At 44.5% G+C, this 21,590-nt stretch overlaps 1 protein-coding gene across 2 annotated transcripts; it reads left to right on the forward strand.

Annotated features, from left to right (window-relative positions):
• Positions 1 to 8: 8 nt before the first annotated feature.
• On the forward strand, positions 9 to 17,587 carry ZNF286A (zinc finger protein 286A). Of its 2 annotated transcripts, XM_032498865.1 has the most exons (7): positions 9 to 114; positions 442 to 617; positions 1,558 to 1,646; positions 5,274 to 5,388; positions 6,492 to 6,584; positions 13,579 to 14,833; positions 15,702 to 17,587. In XM_032498865.1, exons 2-6 carry the CDS (start codon positions 581 to 583, stop codon positions 14,802 to 14,804), a joined length of 1,560 nt encoding a protein of 519 aa, XP_032354756.1. In that variant the 5' UTR covers positions 9 to 114; positions 442 to 580; the 3' UTR covers positions 14,805 to 14,833; positions 15,702 to 17,587. The 2 variants fall into 2 exon arrangements, with proteins under 2 accessions (XP_032354756.1, XP_006193459.2); XM_006193397.3 differs by lacking the exon at positions 9 to 114 and having other exon boundaries at positions 121 to 617.
• Positions 17,588 to 21,590: the final 4,003 nt, after the last annotated feature.

Consider the following 21,590-nt stretch of genomic DNA (forward strand, 5'->3'; position numbering starts at 1 on the left):
TGGGAAGCGTAGTTCCGGGCCGAACGCGGCCCGCCAGCCGTGCCCCCGCTCTTGCGCATGCGCGGCTCCGCTGGCCCGAGAAGTTGGCAGCCTTTGTCAGGCCCGGGGTGGGAGGTGAGTTGTTGCTCCGGTGCGACTGCTTGCGCTCGGCCTCGGCGGCGGCCCCGGGGCGTCAGTCCGCGCCGAGCCGGGCTGGAGTGCGCGCTGGAGGAAGGGGCGTCGAGGGCAGACACGAGCCCCACCCCCGAGGCCCCGGGCGGCGCGGGTCCGGGTCCGGGCGGTGGGCGGGCGCGGGCCGGGGGCTGCGTCTGCGCGCCTGCCCCTCGCCTCGGCTGCAGCGCCGGCGCCGGCTTCTCCCGCCGCCCGGTCCCCGAGCAGCTCCTCGCGGCAGCGCCGGGCGTGTGAGCACCCGGCCTCAGGGATGCTGTCCCGGGTTTCCAGGTTCAAGCTCGGGACCGGAGCGAAGCCTTTCGGAGGAGCCCGCAGAGGGGAGGCAGGAAGGAGGACCACCAGGCCTCGGGGCTTTCCACTCTTCTGTCCGGAGAGGTCTGCCCGGGGGGGCCGGGAGGAGGTGGTCACCATGGAGACAGATGTGGCCGAAATGCCCGGGAAGAGAGGTGAGAGGTGCTGGTGCCGAACTTGAGCTGTGGGCCGGACCAGGTTCTGCCTCCTGAGCGGGAGTCGGTGGAGAGGGCTCTGGGCAGAGCGCTGCCGTCTTTGTCTGGGGATGGCCGGGCTCTCTGAGAGAGAATGGAGGGCTTAGTGTGGGATCACCTCCCTTTCCACGCCAGCAGGGTGCACAGTGGGCCCTCCAAAGCCACTCCCAAAATGTATGCGAAACTTTAGCTTCCGAGACTTGAGCATAGCCTCACTTTTCCTCACACCTTTCTCCTCCCAGGTGATTATAACCATCTTAACCTTTGTCAGTGGGTCTGAGAATTTAGCTTTTTGGTTGGCAAAAGTATCTTCCACCTGTTATTCCCCTTTGCACAATAACCCTATGGTTTCAGTAGAGCAGATATTTTTGTTTTCCGTAGGAGAAAACAGACAGAGGAGTCCCTGACTGACACAGGCTCTCCTAGACCAGCCTTTCTGGAAGTTTGGTCTGTGACCTCCTGCACCAGAATCCACACCCTGCCCCGACCTGGGCTTGTTAGATTTCTAGATTGTACCCCAGGCTCAACTAATGATAATTATCTGTGACTGGGATCCAGCAACCTACACTGGAACTAAGCATGCAGGGTGATTTTTTTTCAGAATCATTGAGCCTGTTTTTCCCGTTTTAATTTAATGTAAATTAAGCTCAGAAAAAAAACTTAATGTCCAGACCAGACAGCGCCGTCTTCCAGGATGTGTTATGATTCTGGCAACTAGATGAATTTAAGCCCCAGGTAGCAACACTCCTGGACGTTCTCCATGATCCTGGGTTGTTTCAGGCTCCTTGCAGTCGCAGTGTTTGTAGGGAGCACCATTAGTGTGGTGGTGGCAATTTTAAATGTGTAAATCTGAGTCACAAGATAGATCCAAGCCCCATCATTACTGCTTTCTTGCCCTTAGCTCTGTCTTCCCAGGAGTCTCCATTCTCCCAAGAGAAGAGCACAGAAGAAGGAGAAGTGGCAGCTCTGCACCTCACAGCCAGGTCCCAGGTGAGAGAGTCTCTGCTGATTATTGAAACGCCTCGTTTCTGGAGTACAGGCGGGCTCCCTGCTTTCTGATGCAGAGCTTCTGTGTCTGCTGGAGCCCATCGAGAGAGCTGAGTTCTGCTGCTAAGAGACCACGCAAGTGAATAATGGACTCAGTGGAAAATGTTTTCTACTTCCTCTTGGTACCTTCTCCATCTAGTATTTACTGTCACTAAACAGGCATGGAAGCTAGTTTCTGTGCTTGGTATCTTGGGAAACTAATTTAAAAGACAGTGTGGTTCATACCCCTTAGAATTTATTTTTCAGTTGGGGAAACAGCGTGCACATGACTGTTAAGTAGGGGTTTAAGAAAGTGCCTTAAGTACTGGAGTGAATTATGAACATACTCAGTGCTCAGGTGGTTCAAAGAAATGCTGGAAAAGGAAGCCTAGGCAAGGCTTAATTTAAAGAGCTAGAATCCAGCCCTCTGAGATGATGAATGCTGAAGTATTTAAGAGGTGGACTGTTACCAGATTGCAGCTTTACTTTGCAAACTCCCCCTTCCCCCAGGGCAAGTATTAAGGATTGTTGAATTGAAGCGGTAGTTGTAGTCTGTGGGTGATTAGTACATTCGTCTTTCCACTTTTTGTATGTCTGAATATTTTTATTAAACGAAGCTGGGTAGGAGGAAAGAGCTCCCTGTGATGTGTGTGTCATACCACAACCCAAAGCTTCCTCAGCTGGCCTCTCTCTTCGCTACAGTTTAACCGAAAGTGTAAGAAGTAGGCATTGCACATTGCTACTGTTTGTAAAAGTGGTTTCTCAGGATGCTTCTGTTCTTATGTGCCTCCACTGCATTCTCGAAGGCCATATGTTAATATTGAAGACTTCATTAGTCGGGAAGCTTTAAGCTGCAGCTGATGGAAACTCAACTCAGACTAGCTTAAGCAAAAAGAGGTATTTACTGGGAAAGGGTGTAGCTCAGTGGTAGAGCATGTACTTAGCGTGCATGAGGTCCTGGACTCAATCCCCAGTACCTCCATTAAAAATAAATAAATAAACAAACAAACCGAATTACCTGCCCTCCCCCAAAAAATAATAAAATAAAATAAAATAAAATTTTAAGGAGGTATTTATGGACTAATATAACTGAAAACTCCAGGTCTGGCTAAAACTGAGCTCCAGCAGCAACCTAACAGCCTGTTCTCCCCGTCTCACGGACCTTTCCTTTTCTCCCTGTGAGTTTTGCTCTCAAGCAGGCTTTTCTCCTAGTGCCAGCTGGCCCCAGACAAATTTAGGCTCACGTCTTCCCATACTGAAGATCAGGGAGAAAGAGTATCTTTGCTCCTGGTCGTTTCAGAAGCCCTGAGGTTAGCTCTTTAACAGGCATTAGCCCCGTTCTTGGACCATTGTTGGCCGAATCTGGGTGTAATGGTCAGAGTAGGGAAATAACCTGCAGACACATGCACATCCCACCCGTGGGTCAGAGTTGGAGTTAGTGCTCCCTGAACTGCGTGGACTAAAGGTGGCCAGGCGCAGCAGCCCCAGGAAAATCAAGGTGCAGGTCCCAGAAGAAGGGGGAATGCTTTATGCATTTCAGCACTTTGGTATTAGATTCAAGACTTGTCACAGCTTCAGGATGGGTTAAACCTTTTACAGAAATTTTTAAAACTGTCCTTTTTGCATTGCATTAGATTTTGTTTTTGCTAATATTCCAACTTTTTTCTTACTCGAATTTGCTTGGGCTATTTATCTTTTACTTACTAGATTTTTTAAAATATTAAAGTTTTAATTCTTTCTCATTGTAACCAGGTAAATGGCATAGACACCTATAAATATAAAAGTGTATTACTCATACTTACCTCCCCAAATTCAGTCCCCTCTGCCTACTGAGGATGACAGTTGGGTGTATATTTTTCCACATGTTTTTGTTGAGTTTGTACTACTGTATTTAGACATGTGGTATACTGTATTTCCTTCCATTCCCCCAGCCCCAACTTTGGAGATTTTGTTTGGGTCTCCTTTCTGTAAAGAGGACGTGGCTATTTTAAGAAACCTTTTTATAAGGGAAATTAATTTATTCACATTAATATGATTCTGTGTATGTTTCACATTTTTCTTGTCATGTGATTTTTATAATTCTGCTTATTATGCTTTGTTTATTCTTTTGTATTTTTGTCAGCCTTTTGTGCAGTAGCTTGTATTTTTGTTATTCTGGTTTTTTTGATGATTTGGAAGCTGATTCCCACTGAGTGTCGGTTTAGTTCTAGATATGCAGCTTGTAGGATCAAAGTCATTTTTTCTCATAATATCTTGTCTACTTAGTTGCTACTTACTGATTTTTACATTTTATGTTATTTTACAAGGATAATTCTTATTTTTTAAATCTCAGATTATTTCCATTTTTGGAAACTTTACTTTGAAATAATTTTAGACTTATAGAAATGTAGCAAATGGTGGAAAGATTTCTCATATGCTCTCCATTCAAATTCTCCAAAATTTAGCATTTTACCTCGCTTTATTATTTTTTTCCCCCAAATCAGGAAGTTATCATTGGCACAGTGCTATAACCTACTGCTCTTATTCAGATTTCCCAGGTGTCATAGTTTCTTGTTTTTCTTCCCCTTAATTTCTGCTTTTACCCTATAATTCTTTCTGCTTTCCTTAGTTGTTAGGTTCTTTCTCTAATTTGACTTGTGTGCTTTGTTCATTTAATCACATTTTTTTAATGAAATGGAAACATTTCCTTTGAGTACAATTTCAGCCATTTGGCTTTGATTTTTGTATTTTATTTCATTATTATTTTGAAATTTTGATATATTTTTTTCAGTATCAGTTACTGCTCTGTTCCCTTTCTGTTTTAGAATTTATTAACATTTACTTTGTCACTTTTGCAAATGCTTCATGAATATTTAAATAGAAGATGTTTTCTATCCAGCTGTAGCATTTGGTGTATATTTATTTCAACAACCTGGAATGTTGTTCCCATTCTCTTTGGCTTTATGGAAAGAGAAACGTTCAGTGCTGACATGTATCTATGTCCATATAGTTTTTGTACTTTTTGTGTTATATAAACTTAATTCTGTGGTATTTACATGTAAACATTTATTTGGTCTATCTGTACCCTTAATTAATTTGTTGCTGTCATTTTCCGATTTAATGCTCTGTGCCTTGACCTGATTCCGCGCTTCACCAGAGATGCCCGCTGTCAGTCTGTTCATTCCATGACTTCTCCAGTCACAGGTTCTGTAGAGATTGATTTTTCTTGAGGACTCGCAAGGAGAATGATTCATGCATGCCTTTTTTCCCCTCCGCCTACATTTTGCTTACTTTGCCAGACTACGTTGTTGACCCAGTGGTTCATGTTTTAAGTCTTTATTCCCCAGAAAAATTGCAGTCTCTCCATGGAGAAACCCTGCTCTTCCTTCTTACAGTCCTCATGTTGACAGTGGACGTGGCACATAATTGATACCCAGTGACTTTATGCAGAATGTTCAGAATCTGAACAAGTTCGGATGCTTGTCATTTATCACAGTCATCTCTCCTGTTTGAATCTATCTGTGCCTCTGCTCCAGGGCCAAGAGAAACAAGGGGGTGAGAGGAGGATGACTGAGTGAGAGACGGTGAACAAAAGCATGTTTTGTGTCCTAGGCACCTGTGACGTTCAAGGATGTGGCCATGGACTTTACCCCAGAGGAGTGGGGGAGGCTGGACCCGGCGCACAGGGACGTGATGCTGGAGAACTACAGGAGCCTGGTCTCGCTGTGTAAGGACGGGCTCTCCCCACGACCTGCAACCCGCTGGGGAGGGCATCAGCGCTTTATTGAAAGTGAAGTAGCTGAACAGAGCCTTCACTCTGGCATCCGGGGGTCAGAAGGTGTTGATCCCTTTGGGCCCAGAGGAAATCTCTTTCTGCTCTAGGTTCTTGGTGAAATGCCTGTGCTTGCTTTGGGTCAGGAGTCTTTGGATTCAAGTGGCAGAAACCAGACTCACACTAGTTGAAAAGGGACCCAGGGATACTGTCAGGAATCTCTTTTGTTTATTTATTTTTCAGTCACATGGCTGGCTTTGCCCCTTGTTGGCTTTATTCTTGGGGATCTCCCCGGATGGCTAGATGGCCCCTGGCCACTCTGGGATTCCGTGATTCTTCCAGTTAGAGCACTGAGGCAAAAAAGCTAGTGCTTCTGTTCTGGAGATTCAGGAAATTGGGCCACGTGTCCATCAGTGAAACAATTACTTGAATCGGGGAGGTGGAGTATGCTCTGGCCTGTTTGGATCCTTTGCCCACGTGTGTGTGTGTACACGCACGCGTGTGCATGTGGGCGTGCGTGCATAGCACATGTGCAGGTACATGTACGTGTTCACATGAGGGGTGGAGAGAGCGAAGTTGGCTCCTTCCAAACCTCATGTAATACATTCCCTACGAACGTGGGTTCCAGTAACTGAGAAGGAAGAAGGGAAAACCATCAGAAGACAACCACTGGTTTCCACAGTCCCGGCCACGTGGTGGTACCACTGAAGTCCCCCTTTGCCCAACTTCTTCCTCAGTCCAAGCTGAGGTCTAATCTGCAAGGTCTCGCTGGAACTCCTGCAATAAAGAAATAAAGAGAAAGTCTCTTCTATTTCTACAGGTGCAAAGATTTGTCTACTCAAGTGCATGTAGACTTCCTTACTAGGCCCAGACTCTGGCCACACCTGTTTGAAGCTTCACTCAGAGGCCTGCCCTCCCTCGTCCCAGGTGTTTCTGTAACAGCCTGTCTTCTCTGTAGCTCCAGGGCGTGGGACTGCGCTCTAGGATCGACCTTGGTGCCCATCACACATAGCTAAGTCCCTTTTTTTCCTCTCTCTCTCTTTCTTTTTAACGAGCAGGGCTTCCAGTTTCCAAAGCTGAGCACTGCGATTTGGAGAATGGAAAAGATCCCTTGGTGCTTGAGAGAAAAGCGCCCAAAAGCAGCTGTTCAGGTGAGTCAGGTAGACGGGGGCTTCAGGAGGAAGAGCCCCGCGGGACACTGAGGAAGTGGCACTTCTCAGTGCCTGAGAGAGAACGCTGGGAGTGCCGACGTGCTTTTATTTTCTAAATGTCTTATGGTAAATTGTGTCGCGTTTTAAATACATACAAAAGTCAAGGAAATAACACCAGATCACACACATGCTAATGTTTGCTTCTTTTTGCCTTTTCTCTTTTTTCGTCCTTTTTTGTAATGTGAAATAGATGTACAGTTCTGTGAATTTTCACAAATTGAACACATTCATGAAACTATCACCCAGATCAAGAAACAAACTTCCCAGCACCCCAGAAAGCATCCCTGTGGCCCCTTTAAGTTACCTCCCTCCTTCCAAGGTTTGCTTAACTTCTGATGCCAGATCAGTTTTACCTGTTCTTGACCTTTATTATTTAGACAGTCACGTTGTGTGTGCTCGTGTGTCTGGCCTCCTTCCCGGAACGTTGCTGAAACGTCCGTCCGTGCTGTCGCGTGTGGCTGCAGTCTGTCCATTTTCAGCGTCGTCCAGTCTTCCGTCGCGTCACCCTGCCCACTTGTTTATCCCTTCTCCCGAGGCGGCTCGCGGGCGTCTCCGGGTTTGGGCTGTCTGAGTAGCGCTGCTGTGTGCGCTGTTTCCCGCGTCCCTCGGTGGACGCGGGCGCGCGCGTCTGTCGGACACGTGCGTACGAGTAGGATTGTTGGATCGGGGCAGGTGCTGTTCACTTCTGGTAAATCTCACCAAACAGATTTCCAGAGTCACTGTGCCAACCACGTTCCCACTAGCAGGAGGGAGGAGCGGGTGCGTTCCCCTTACTCTGCATCCTCGCCAGCACTTGATTGGCTTCTACATTTTAGCCATTCTTACAAATGGCTGTTTTCCAGTTTTTAAGAAATAAAGAAAGGTTACAGATTTAGAGTCCTTACATTCTCTTTCCCCCCTGGAAATAACTGGTTGGTGCAGGTGGTGTGAGTCATTCTAATGTCTGTGTGTGTGTGGACACACACACGCCAAAAACAATATGTACATACAGTGTACTTTTTCTTTTACAACCCAATTTTTTAAACCTCACATTGTATTTTGATATTAATCTCTATTAACACATCTAATTTGTGTTTATGCATTTTAACTACTATGAAATAAGTCCAATTGTGTGAGTAAACTGTGAAGTTTATTTTCACTTCTTTGCCATTAATTAGTAAAAGAATTGCAATGATCATCCTTTTACTGACTCCTTACGTTCACCTCGAGAGCTGGGTTAGGGTAGATAACCAGAATACGCAGCACTGGACCTTGAAGTATCACATGATCAGCCAAGGCCCCACCACAGTCCTGGCCAATAATTGATGCTCTTAGATTTAGAAATTTTTGTCAATCTGATGGATATGAAATGACGTTTCATGTTTCTTTAATTTACATTTCTCTGGTTACGAGTGGGTTTGAGTATCTCCTGTGTTTATTAGCTATTCACATTTCCTCTTTTATAAATTACCTGCAGTTACCCTTTGCATGCTTTAGAAAGTGGGCCATTCACATCTTTTTCTTGATTTCTTAGAGTTCTTTATATATTTTAAATACTAATAGATGGCAAAGGTACCATTACAAATCAGTGAGAAAAAATTGGTTCTCTTAGTCTGTGGCTTATTTTATTTTATGGTATATTATACAAGCGTAATTTAACATTTTTAATGTTAGAAGATTTATCTTTTTTTTAATAGTTTTTGCTTTTTGTGAATTGTCTTCCTTATTCCAATGTCAGGAAGATAATCTGTACTTTATTCTAAAATGCTTGAGCTTTGTTTTAAAGATAGTATTTTTTTTTGTATATGATGTGAAATAGGGAACTAATTTTATCTGTTTTTCCTACTTAAAGCCAATAGTCCAATGTCATTTATTGAAAAATGTATCTTTCATCACTGATTTGTGCTAACTCTTAGGTAAACCCAGGTCCCATGCATACTTGGGTCTGTTTCTGGAGTCCCTGGTTACCTGGCTCTCTGTGCTGTGATAACCTATTGTTGTAATTACTACACTTTGTAGTATGTGTCTCTCATAAAGAAAATCTTCCCTTAATACTCTGTTTTTTAAATCTTCGTGTCCTTTTGAATACAGAGTTATTACATCCGCCCCTGCGGACAGAGATGTCTGTTTCCCCTTGGAGGCCTGTCTGTTTCGTGACTTGCGTATTCGCCACCCTTCTTTTTTTTGTGGGAAATACTGTCATTTTCTTAGTGATCTACAATAACTCGTCATGTATGAGGTCGTTAATCTTTCTGTTACAGATGCGCCTTGTAGTTTTTGCCTTTCCATCTGGCTGTGCTTCTTAACATACAGACTTAATGTATCACAGTCTTGTGTTTCCTGTCTTTTGTTAGCGCTTAGAAAGTCCTTTCTCATGCCACGATTACAAAAATACTTGCTTCTGTTCTCTTCTTTTGTCCTTTCATTTTCTTTCCCCCTTTTAAACCTTTAATCCATTTGGAATTGCCTCTTACTTCTCTGGTTCTATCTGCTTGGCTGTCTCTTCTGAACCATTAAATGTCTGAGCTACTCAAGCTTTGGTTGGAATCCCCCTCCCCTCAGTACCTGGAACCATGGCCTTGAGTGGCTGCCCAGGTCAGGAGGTAACAGGACTGGGGTGGAGGAGGTCGGGGAGGTGGGGCCTCGGAAGCTGGAATAGCGCATGCCTCGACGGAAAGGGGTCCCCACTGCCCGGGGCAGCCACAGAAAGCGGAGGCAGTAAGTCCTGTGGGCTCTGTGGGGAGCGTGGCTGTGTTCCAATAAAACTTTATTTAGACCTGGGTAGTGGGCAGTAGTTGGCAGCCTCTGCTCTAATTGGTCATCACTCTGCATGCTTCCAGTTTGGTTTTTTTTTTAAGAGGCTCAAAATTTGAATTTCTGTGTGAAATCTTGCTATTTTTAAGTGTTGGCAGTTGGTCTCAAAAATTGTATAAACAGTGTGGGCCAGTCAAGACACACCTGAGGGTCATTTAGTCCAGCTGGTCAGCTGTGTGCAGCCTCTGCCTCCTCCGTGGGCGACTCGTCCACTCCCACAACCCAATTACCCTCTCTCCCTGGGTGAATCCCAGGTCGGTGTTTCCACCCCAGACCTCCCCTTGGGGCTCCTGTTCTCAGCATGTTTAAAACTGAATGCCAGATATATGCCCACATTCTCCATCCCCCCAACAGGATCTTTTTCTAGTAATTGTCTTAATGACACTCACCACCTTATCAGACTGCATAAGCCAGAAATCTATGGACAGTCCTTCAACTGCCCCTCCCTCGTTTATCCAGTTCATCACTGTGTTCATCTGCTCAAGGTCTAAATATTTCTTCACTGTTAACATCCCTCCATCTCCCTTTCCTTTGCCTGGACTCCTATGATAATCTCCCTGATTCCACCTTTACCCCCATAAACTCCTTTTTTTTTTTTAATTTACTTTTTTAAAAATTTTGTTGAGGGGCAGGTAATTAGGCTTATTTATTTTTTGATGGAGGTACTGGGGATTGAACCCGAACCTCCTGCACGCTAGGCAGGCGCTCTACCGCTGAGCCATACCCTCGTCCCTAAGCTCCAGTTCTTTACGTCGCAGTGAGTGATGTTTTCAAAATACAGGTCAGATGCTATCACCCTTTTGCTTACATGTCAGTGGCTTCTCATTGCTCTTAGGATAACAGCCAAAATCTTTGAGGCCTACACCACCTTGCAAAAATCTGTCCTTTACTCATTATTCCAGCATTATCTCATACCTAGTCTCCCTCCATATTTTTATACCCTTTCTTAGCAACTCTTAATGGTTTTAGCATCGCAGGACGTAATTTAACTCCCAAAATCATTGAGGACCCTGAAGAGCTACTGTTTATGTGTGTTGTATGTACCAATAGTCACTATATTAGAAATTAAAAGTGAGAAAGATTTTAAACTACTGGATAATTAATTTTTAAACAATTATAAACCCATTACATGTTAACACAACACAATTCTAATAAAAAGCAACTTTTCTCCAACAACAAAAAAAGGGTACTGAAAAGAAGGGCTCCTTTCTGCAGTTTTGTAGGTGTCTCTGATGGATGGCTCGGTGGGAGACAGCTGTATTCTCATCTGCTTCTGACGCAGTTTCTTGTGATGTGGCGTTTTCATTGACCTGTGTGAAGAACATCCAGCCTCACACCAATATTTAATTGGAAAAGGGGGGAGTATTTTTATAGCCTTTTCAGATGATTTTGGCTAGTCTCCTGACACCACACCAAGACTAGGCAAGTGGTAGTTTCTTACAGATCAGATCCAATGTCACCTGAAACCGTATCCATGAGTTTTTCATACTCTTACATTAAAATCTGTTGATCTTTTGGAAAATACTGGTTCACTGAGTTATGCAGATCTTCCAAATATTGACACATCACGTTTAAAAAAAAAAAAAACACACACAATTTTCTGTATCACCACTGACGGTATCAGAAAAGAAAGTTTTAAGAAGCTATCAAGTTCTCAGTGGTAGATAAAAGTTTTCTAAAATTCTAATTTCCGCCTGAAGGTACATTCTTTTGTCAGCTTTGAGAAAATACCCACCAAATATACAACAAAGATAACAGTTGGTCAGTCATTCTTTCTAGTAAAAATGGTGGTCCGTGGAAAAAGTGGCTAGTTCAGCTCTCAAACCATCACACGAGTGGTTTTCCTCAAGACAACCATCCTACTTTGATATGAGCAGACTTGCTTTATGAATATTTCCTGGTCCATCATCCAGAATATTCAAAGGTCATGTGGTCAAGGTTTGAAATTTAATAAATTAATTTTATTATATTAATAATGTTTCCTGTTGTTTCCTCAGACATTTTTCCATGAAACTGGCTTTTTGTTTTTTTTTTTTAACTGAGTACCTGGTGGGGAAAAATGGAACAACTCCTAGTATATTTGGTGTCTTATCCTAATTTGTACAGAAATTGTGGGCAGTTTTACCACCATTACTTTTGCAACATCAGTGCAAATGTCAAGACAGCAAAAAAGGCAAATAACATCTAAGCATTGTTTTGAAAGTAGTTTTGAAGCTACAGCCTCCCAGGGGCCCGCAGACCGCACTGTGAGACCGCTGCCTCCCTGCACCAGCGCTAACTTATCTCAGTTCATGTTCTCGTGATTCAGCAAGCACTTACATAGGGCCTGTGCTGTGTCAGCGTTTTTAAGTGTTTTGTAAATAGCTCATTCACTGCTCATTCAGGTAGGTACTGTTTTCGTTCCTAACGAGAAGTCGGTAGTGTCGTTGCCCTGTCTTCCAGATGAGGAAACTGAAGTAGAGGCAGAGTGACTTGCCCCAGGTCACAACGGCGAGGGAGGGGCAGAGCAGGGGTGGAGCTCATGCACTCTGATCGCAGGGCCATGCTCTCAGCTGCTGCGCTTTTCTTGAATGTCCCCCTCCCCTTGGGGCTTCGGTACATGTCATCCCCTCCACCTGGAACGCTTACCTCCTGCTTTTGTTCCCATTACCTGGGATCCCCACCCGAACCCCAACTCCACTTTGATGGCAGCTCCATGATTTACCTCCTCAGGGAAGCCTCCCCTCACCCCCCATGTTCTTTCACAGCATCGTTCACCTTTTATTTCTTAGCACGTACTGCAGGTGCGCTCTTACATGTATTTGTGAGTGTTAGACTAAATTTCCTCTCCCCTCGTGCACATAGGGGCTGTGTGTGTGTTTTCCCGCAGTGCCTAGCACTAGCGTCGTGTAGGACAGACATTCAGGAGGTCATCATTGAATAAATGGGCGGGAGAGTAGATGAATGAACAGAGTTCATTTGGCTATATGGAATAAGGGGCAGGTCTAACTTAATTTTCTTCTAAATCAGAGCACCATTTATTGGAAAAATAAATTATCTCTAGTTCACTGACTGAAATACCACCTTTGTATTGTCCCTAATTCCTATATAGACTTGGCTTTATTTCTGAAATTGCTCTTCTGTTTCCTTGGTCTGTTTATGTCTTCTTTTGAACCACATTCTTGAAGTTATTTTAGCTTTATAAAGTAGCTTCATATTGGATATAAAAATTCTGATAGCTTGATATCAGATATATTCAGAGAAGTTAGCTTCCCTCCCTGCTCTCTCTCCTCTATTCTCTATAGGTGACCATTTTTATTAGTATTTCATTTATCTGTCCTTGGTTTTGGAAGATAGGACCAAATATGTCTGTGTATTTGTTTCCCTCCCCCTTTTTTCCCTGCACAAAAAATAGTAAACTATACGCCTTCCTTTGCAGCTTGCTGTGTTTTTTAAGTTTATTTAATATCTCCTGAAGACTGCATCATAGCAATATATAGAGGTCATTCTCATATTTTCTTAAGTTGCACGTACACCATAATTTAATCAGTTCTCTATACTAGGATATTTGCGATGTTACCAGTCTTTTGCTACCTCGGTGTTGTAATGAGTAATAGCCTTGTGCATGTATAGTTTAATACATTTGCCATTGTGCCTTTGGGAGCTCATAGGAGATTTTTGAACAGGGACATATTATGAAAGCATTGTTAGGGAAGGTTAAACTGAATGGAACGCATATTTGGAGTAGAGTTGTTTGACTGGGAACTTAGAAGTCGAAATTGCACTCTACAATAAGGTGACAGCCGCTGGGGTATTTACCACAGCACTAGGTCTTCTATAAGAGCTTGTTCCTCCCCATCCTGATCTAGGAATTTACTTCCTGTCCACCTGGTGACATGGTGCTTCATCTGCGTCCCTTCTCCTCCTGCCTTTCTGGTCATCCTTCCCCTGTTCTGACTCCTGGATAAGCTCTTCTGATCTTTGCATATACTGTGCATGTGTTTCCCTCCATCTGCTTCTCTTTGCAAATCATCTTACAAGAGTCAAATCCACTACCTGTCGAAGTCATGCTTTTCACCTTCATTAACTCTTATCCATTACAGAACTGCCCTTTTGTTGAACTCAGAAAACGAAGGAAATTTGTGTTTCCAATTTCTTTCAGACTTGGAGACTAGATCTGAGAGCAAAGATTCCACTTCAGTGCAAGATTTTTCCAAAGAGGAGTCATGCCAGGTTGCAGTAATAGACAGGCTGACAAGGAGCAGCGTCTATGACTCCGACTTGGAAACAGCTCTCGAGTGTGAAAACTGGGTAGAGAACCAGCAAGGAGATCAGGAGAGACACTTGAGAGAAACGCTCGCCCACATGAATTCACTCCCCGAAGAGAGGGCTCGTGAGCGTGACGTTTACTGGAAAAGCTTCGGGCAGAAGTCAATCCTTCTCCCTCAAGACAGAGTTCCCAAAGGATCCTATGCCTTTCATACCCTTGAAAAAAGAATGAAACAGAAATCAACCCTAATGAAAAAGCAGAGGACCTATAAAGAGAAAAAGCCTCATAAGTGTAACGACTGTGGTGAGCTCTTCACATACCACTCGGTGCTCGTCAGACACCAGAGGGTCCACACTGGGGAGAAGCCCTACAGCTGCGGTGAGTGTGGCAAGTCTTTCAGCCACAGGGCCAACTTAACCAAACATCAGAGGACTCACACGAGAATCCTTTTCAAGTGCAGCGAATGCAAGAAGGCCTTCACGGAAAGCTCATCCCTCGCGATACATCAGAGGATTCACGTTGGAGAGAGGCCTTACGAGTGCAGCGAGTGCGGGAAAGGCTTCAATCGAAGCACCCATCTCGTGCAGCACCAGTTAATCCACACAGGGGTGAAGCCGTACGAATGCAACGAGTGTGACAAAGCCTTCATCCATTCGTCAGCCCTCATCAAACATCAAAGAACTCACACGGGAGAGAAACCCTACAAGTGTCAGGAGTGTGGGAAAGCCTTCAGCCATTGCTCTTCCCTTACTAAACACCAGAGAGTGCACACTGGGGAAAAACCATATGAATGCAGCGAATGTGGGAAAACCTTTAGCCAGAGCACACATCTTGTTCAGCATCAGAGAATCCATACCGGAGAGAAACCCTACGAGTGTAACGAATGTGGGAAAACCTTCAGCCGGAGCTCAAATTTTGCCAAACATCAAAGAATTCACATTGGAAAGAAGCCGTACAAATGTAATGAATGCGGAAAAGCCTTCATTCATTCGTCAGCTCTTATTCAACACCAGAGAACTCACACTGGAGAGAAACCCTACAGATGCAATGAGTGTGGGAAAAGCTTTAAGTGCAGCTCATCCCTCATCAGACATCAGAGGGTTCACACTGAAGGGTAGCCCTGAGAAGTTCCTGAATGTGAGAAAATGTAAGTTGGTTTTGTCTCTGTGTTCGATCCCTGAGTGTTTAGGTGGAAGATGTGTAAGATGCAACTTGAGGGCCAGTTCTGTGCGCATCTGTCTCTACTTGCGTAGTGCATAGTTTTGAGCCATGAACAGCCTGTGTCTTATATCCGTTGATCTGATCATTCTGAACTCTTCCAGCTAGAAATCTCAAATGTTGATCTCACACCCAACCCCCGCAGCCCCCAACGTACCCTTCTGTGGAAATTCAGTAAATCCCTGGGACTGGGTTGCAGTGCGTCCTGTGAAAGCCAGGGCCCCGTCTTGGCCACACCCATGCCTGCCTACAGCATCTCACTTTGAAGGACGTCACTCGGTTGGTTAGGCTCACACCCTTGTCATCTGGAAGACGTAGAGTTGTTCCCCTTTGGTCCCAAGGGGAGACCTAGACATAGGAAGAGTGTCCTTTCTTTTCCATGAGCTACAAGACCCGAAAGATTCAGTGGTTGGAATGTGCTTTGGATTCCCTCCCAAGCCCCACAGGCTACTATCTCATTTGACGGACATAAACCGTGTGTTCCAGCCATGTCCCAACGGCTTGCGCTGGTCGCACGCTTAGGTCTCTGTCGTCCCTCTGCCGTGTGCGGCTTCGCTTTACACTTGCTTGGACGTGGCCCCGAGGCAGAGAACGGGTCAGAGTCTTAACTGTAGTTTTTGGTCAGGTCCCCCTTTTCTTACCTCTGGCATGGAATGGATTTTCTATAATCACGGTATTAGGGAGATTTCATGTCCTTACCTTATTCTGTTCTCTGTAAACTGTGACACTTTGAGAAAAAGCCCCCGGGATGTTAGAAGTCTGAAAAGTTGACGGGTTTGGTGTGTTGTTATCCTTAGGGCCCCCATCAAGAAGAACTGAAGCAGCTGTGAGGCACAAGGACATACCTTCATGTCACGTATGGAAAGCAGCACATGGGACAGTGACTGCTGGAGGACAGGCAGCTCCCCACCATGAAGAAGTCACCGTCTCTCGGGTCTCACGCCTTCCCACGGTTTTGGTGGCTGTCCTCTGTTGGTTGGTTGGTCGTAGCTGTACCCCAGAGCCCCCAAGAAGGTAGCAGAGGCACGAAGCCACGGTGATCTGTTGGCATCAGTTATGTGGGTGACCAAAGACCCATGTGGTGGGATCAGAAACACAGAAGCAAAAGTTCAAATAAATATTTAGCAAAACACTTCACACACGTCAGGATTTTTTCTGCTGTATTGTGTGGAAAGATTGTAGAAAAGATGGAGAAGGAAAAAGTAGTCAGTTGCAGGTTTCTTCTTTCTCTCCTAAATCCTATCATGTTTTGAACGTTCAGCAGCCAGACCGTGCTCTTGCCCCCTCCACGTGATCTCCTTTACTTCTTTTTTTGTAAGTTAGAAAATTTTACCAAAGTTTAATAGTATAATAATCCTTGACTTTTCAAAGCAGCCGCCAGCTTTTCAGCTCTGGACGCAGAGGTTACGCAGCCTCGTGGCACTGGTTCACCAGAACTATCATGCTTTCTCAGGAAAGCGCAGAGACCATCTTTTTCATCGCCATTGATTCCTATAATCCCCTCTGCAGGCCTGAGTTCTATTACTGGGGAAAAGAGGAATAGACTGTGAAGAAGTGGTGGTAGTAGACGTCAAGCTCAAGTATAAACCCAGCAGTGATGGAAATCAAAGAAAACAGTAGGAAATGGAATGGAAAGGACTGGGAAGAGGTTTTGAAAATAATTTTTTAAAAAAAACCACGTTGAAGGGGGCCCAGCTCTGAAGTCAGGGTAGGAGACTGGCCTACCTGGGAACAAAGTAAAGGCAGAGGAGCTGACCCTTACACCTCCTTGAGAGGGAACTGATGAGCAGGCCCCTCGGCCCCAGACCAGGCCTGTCCCACTGCCTGTCTCTGTAAATAATGTTTAATTGGAACACGGCCTCACTCATCATTCACACATTGTGTTCGGCTGTTTTTGTGCTACAGCGGCAGAGGTTGTACGTCCCCAAGAGCCTAAAACACTGGCTATTTCTCAATATGCCACATGCTCGAGTGAGAAGAAGTTCATCATCTGAGGGCCAACATTTGACTTACGCAGTAAGATCAATGGGTTTGAGTTCCGCCACCTCCACTTAGCAATTATGTGCTTACTCTTTCTCTGCCTCAGTTTCCTTATCTGTAAAATGGGAATAGATCATTCCTCTCACAGGGTTGTAGAGGATTAAATCAGACAACACACGAAGAACCTGGCAAACTGAATTATGTTGAGAAAATCTCTCTCTCTCTCTCTCTCTCTCTCTCTCTCTCTCTCTCTCTTTTTCTCATTGGTTTCCAGGTGCCCCCATGTGTACTAAAATCCACAGATACTCAAGTCCCTTATATAAAGTGCTGTAGTACACTTGGCCCTCTGTATCTGCAGCTTTTGCATCTGCAGATTCAACCAACTATGGACATCCACAATTAGTTGCATCTACGGATACAAAACCATTGAATACAGAGGGCCGACTATTGAAAAAAAAATCCACATATAAGTGGACCTGCACAGTAGACACCCATGTTGTTCAAGGGCCAACTGTTACATATTTTAATGAAGTGGTGTCTTAGTCTGTTTGAGCTGCTTTAACAAAATATCATTGACTAAATGGCTTATTTGTAAACAGCCATCTCCCATTTCTGGAGACTGGGAAGTCCAAGATCAAAGTGCTGGCAGATTCAGTGTGGTGAGAGCTTTTGTAAATAAGTTCACTTGTATCATTTTTTTAGACTCTGCATATAAGTGATATCATATATTTGTCTTTGACTGACTTCACTTAGTATGTTAACTTCTAGGTTCATCCATGTTGCTGCAAATGGCAATATTTCATTCTTTTTTAAGGCTGAGTAATAGTCCCTTGTATACAGGTACCACATCTTCTTTATCCAATCATCTGTTGATGGACATTTAGGTTGCTTGTCTGTCTTGCGTTGGCAGCTCTTGACTTAAGTTATTCTGCAGGCTGCTGATTCCAGAGAAGAGAGGGTTTTGTGTCCTCAGTGCCATTAAAGGCACAGGTGGCTTTGGAGTGACTGGTGTGGATTACACATCTATCCTCGCACCAGTCGCTGCGGCCAAGGGAACTGGGTGCTCTGACATGGGGCGAGGCAGAGGAGTAGTTTTAGCCTTATCCAAACCGTGTAGAATGGGTCTCCTACAAGGATTCTGTTACCAGAAATAGGAAGAAAGTAACATCTCAGGATCTGTGTCCACCAGCCAAGGGTCAGAGACTTGCCTTACTGACAGAGTACAGAGTGAGGGCATCCTGCCTTCTGCAAACCCAGAAGGCAGTAGAGTGAGAAAACCAGCAGGGTTAACGTGACTAGCAAATTGACCAACAAGATGGAAGATGCCGTTCTGGGCATTGTGCACAGAACCGGGGCAGCACAAGGAGGAATATTTGACTGAACAGCCAAGGAAGGAAGTCCTACTGCAGAAGCACAGGATGAGGGCAGGGTTGGTTTTTCATTCTAGGATCTAAAGGGAACACTGGCAAAGGAATGGCCATTGCTGACAAAAACAAGTGGGTCCCAAATGGAGTCACTTGTGCAAAGCCCACCTCAAACCTTCATGCCTAACCTAACTGCAATTTCAGTCTACCCCAGGAGTGTGGTCTTAACCTGTCAGTTTGGAAATTTTCTGGTCAGCACCAGTGAGGTCACCTGCCACACAGGCCCCTTCCACCCGACTAAGGAAGATGATGTCATCTGCCCTTTCCTTACCCCCTCCTCCTTCTGCCTATAAAACCATCCATTTGTCCAGCTCCTCAGGGAACTCTCTGCTGCACAGGATGCTGCCCGATTCGTGAATCATTTAATAAAGCCAATTAGATCTTCATATGTATTCAGTTGAATTTTTTAAACACCTTCATGTACCAACACAGCCCCTGGAATGGACACTTTGTCTAAGTTACTGGAGACCCCTGTCCTCCGAGAACCCCTGCCTGCCTGTGCTTCTTGGTCACCTGCCCATACTTCCACACTTTCATAGTCGCTCTTAACCTGCAGCTTTTACTTCCATAGACTCTTTGTCTGTTCCCTCCACTGTCACCAGGCCTAGGGGTATCCAACCCAAGAGAGGTCCTGGAGCTGATGAAACCAGTCAATTCCTCAAAAGTAAAGCAAAGCCGGGCACTTTGAGGTGGTTTGCTTTTGTGGAAACATAGAACTAGCCACTGTGGGGAGCAAGGCTGATCTGAGAAGGTCAGGTTTCTCTGGGGAGAGTTAGCAGGCGGGGGAGAAGTCCCATTTGCCTGAATTTTAATTTGCTCTCAGTGGTCCCTTATGTATTCAGGTATTAGTACTTTTCTTAATTTGTTCAATTGTTTATGATAAAGATATTAACCATGTAACATTTAATACAAGTATTTTTCATAGGCTGATGTTTGGCTTTTTATTGTCAGTAAGTTTTTTTCCCCTCATGTCTCTGTTAGCCTTTTTTTGTTTCTGTTTTGTGTTAGCCTTTCTATATGGGAACATAGTATGTCTCTGCATTTGTTCATTTCTTGTATCTTTCAGTAACTTTCCATATACTAGATACACACAATTTTCAGTATTATTGCATCTGTGCAGTATTTTCCTGAGTGCCCCTAGTTTCATAGCTACGTGAGTAGTTAGGTTATGGGTGTATCACAATTGCATATAAACTTATAGCACATCCAGTACTCCTTGGGGACTTTTTATTGTCTTCTACTTTGCGATAACAACTCAGTCCCATACAAACTAGTTGGTTGATTTTTTTTTCCTGCATTCTGTGATAATGTTGTCATTGTTACAGTAATGATAGTTGTGTAAGTGTCATGGGTAAGCAAGAGGAACCTAAAGCACAACTCAAAATGGGACTGAGATCTGGACTAGAGACAAAAGGCAAATGTTTTATGTAAGTGGGAAATTGGCATCTCCATATGCTCCAGTTTTTAAATACTTTTAATAGAAAGTATTTATACAGAAAAGTACACAAGATGTGCTGAATTTAAAAAATGATTTGAAAACAGACACTCATGAAAAGTTCACCCAGCACATGAAATAAGAATGTTACCAAAACTCTATTAGACGTATTTGTGTCCCACTTTGATCATAACCTGTTCTGTACTCTTCTAGGTGGCACTACGTCTGTGTCTGGGGAGAAGGGCTCCTGTCTGAGCCCTGAGCCTTGCAAGGGCTCCCCTCGGGCCCTCCTCCAGCTGCAGCATCTCCCTGGGCAGAGACGTCTGTGGTCTGGAGCTACTTCTTCCTCTTTCTACATAATGCTCTGGTACCCAGCACCTCAGGACCTTCTCCACAGGAGGGAGACTTGCTTTCAGCAAACACACCTGTAAGCCTGAGGCACTGAAAAGGGGCAGTTTTTCATGGGGCGTCTGGACTCAGTTTGGAAATGCAGGGCTTTTGAAGTATGAGCCACTGTTAGGGTAACATAACTGAGTGGGCTGTGGTGTAGTCTCCCTACACCACCAGGTTTTGGCACAAAACTCTGAGGAGGTACAAAAATACATGCCTAGAAAGCAGGAAAACGTAATGTATTTTATTTAACAGCTTGTTACCTTGATTTTTTTCAATTCACGTTTTCTTTATTTCATCCATATAACACACTGATTTTCGAACTTGGAAAAGTTAGATAAAAGAGCATATCAAATGGCAAGTCTGTGAAACATAAGCCCTGTCAAAAGAACGACTAGTTATTTCAACGTGGGACTTTTGAAGTTTTGTACAGATTAGGCAGTATATCTATGTAGCAACATAGAAATTGAACAATTAGCTCAATCAGAGTACCTACTATAGAAACCGTAACGGGCCAAAATATTAAATGACACTCTTGTCAAAGAATGTTCTTACAATGTTTTCTTTTCTTTTTGGCAAATGAGTTTGTTTCAGTAAAGAGCAGAAATGAAACCTACACAAAAATATTCACAACTCTGCACAATAAACCGAGCATTGTTATTTTGATCATTCCCTAGGGGAAAACGATGTCCTTTCCAGAAATCTCTCAGGCATGCTAAACATCCAAGATCAGGATATTTGAGATATCAAGTAGCAGCTAAAGATGGAAATTCTAACAATGGCATTTCAAAATACATGAGACAGTGCTTTATGCAATAATAAAAAGCACTCTTTCCTTCAAAAGGAGACGGCATCTAAACTTTTTTTTAAATTATAGATTTAATAATGTCAAGGTAGATAAATACTTGTCGAGATGCTCAAGTGCGAGAGTCTTCCTCACACAAGGTGCGCTTTTCCACTTGAGGCTGGGCAATCTTTTTAATTTAGTACTGGCTCCCTAACACAATAAACCCTCTCCCCAGAATGACTTCCTCCAAAGCACACGGAAATAAACATTGTCCATGGACCGAAAGCAGACCAGCTGGCAGCAGGCACCACAGCTGCGTAAGGAACTCTACTTTTCACGGTATTTTCGCGGAAAGGGAAATTGGCGGCGGGAGCGGGGACACGCACCCACCGACGCCCCCGCGTCTGGGGTCCCAAGTTGCCAGAGGCTCCCTTTCTGTTCTCGCAGTGGCTTTATTTCTTTAGTCACACGGAAGTGTCCCGAGGCAAGGGCTGTGTCATTCATTCTTCCTTGTGTCTCTAGTGCCTGATCCTGACGCCCAGCCCCGGCCTCTCGATCTGACGGAATTTTTAGGTCCCGGGACGACCTGCCAACTCCGCCCCCAGCGCCGACGAAGGGGCGGGGAGAGCGCAGGGCGCGCGCGGAGGATTCTGGGCGCCGTAGTTCCCCG

The sequence above is a fragment of the Camelus ferus genome, chromosome 16 (genome assembly GCF_009834535.1).
Source record: "Camelus ferus isolate YT-003-E chromosome 16, BCGSAC_Cfer_1.0, whole genome shotgun sequence".
NCBI lineage: Eukaryota > Metazoa > Chordata > Mammalia > Artiodactyla > Camelidae > Camelus > Camelus ferus.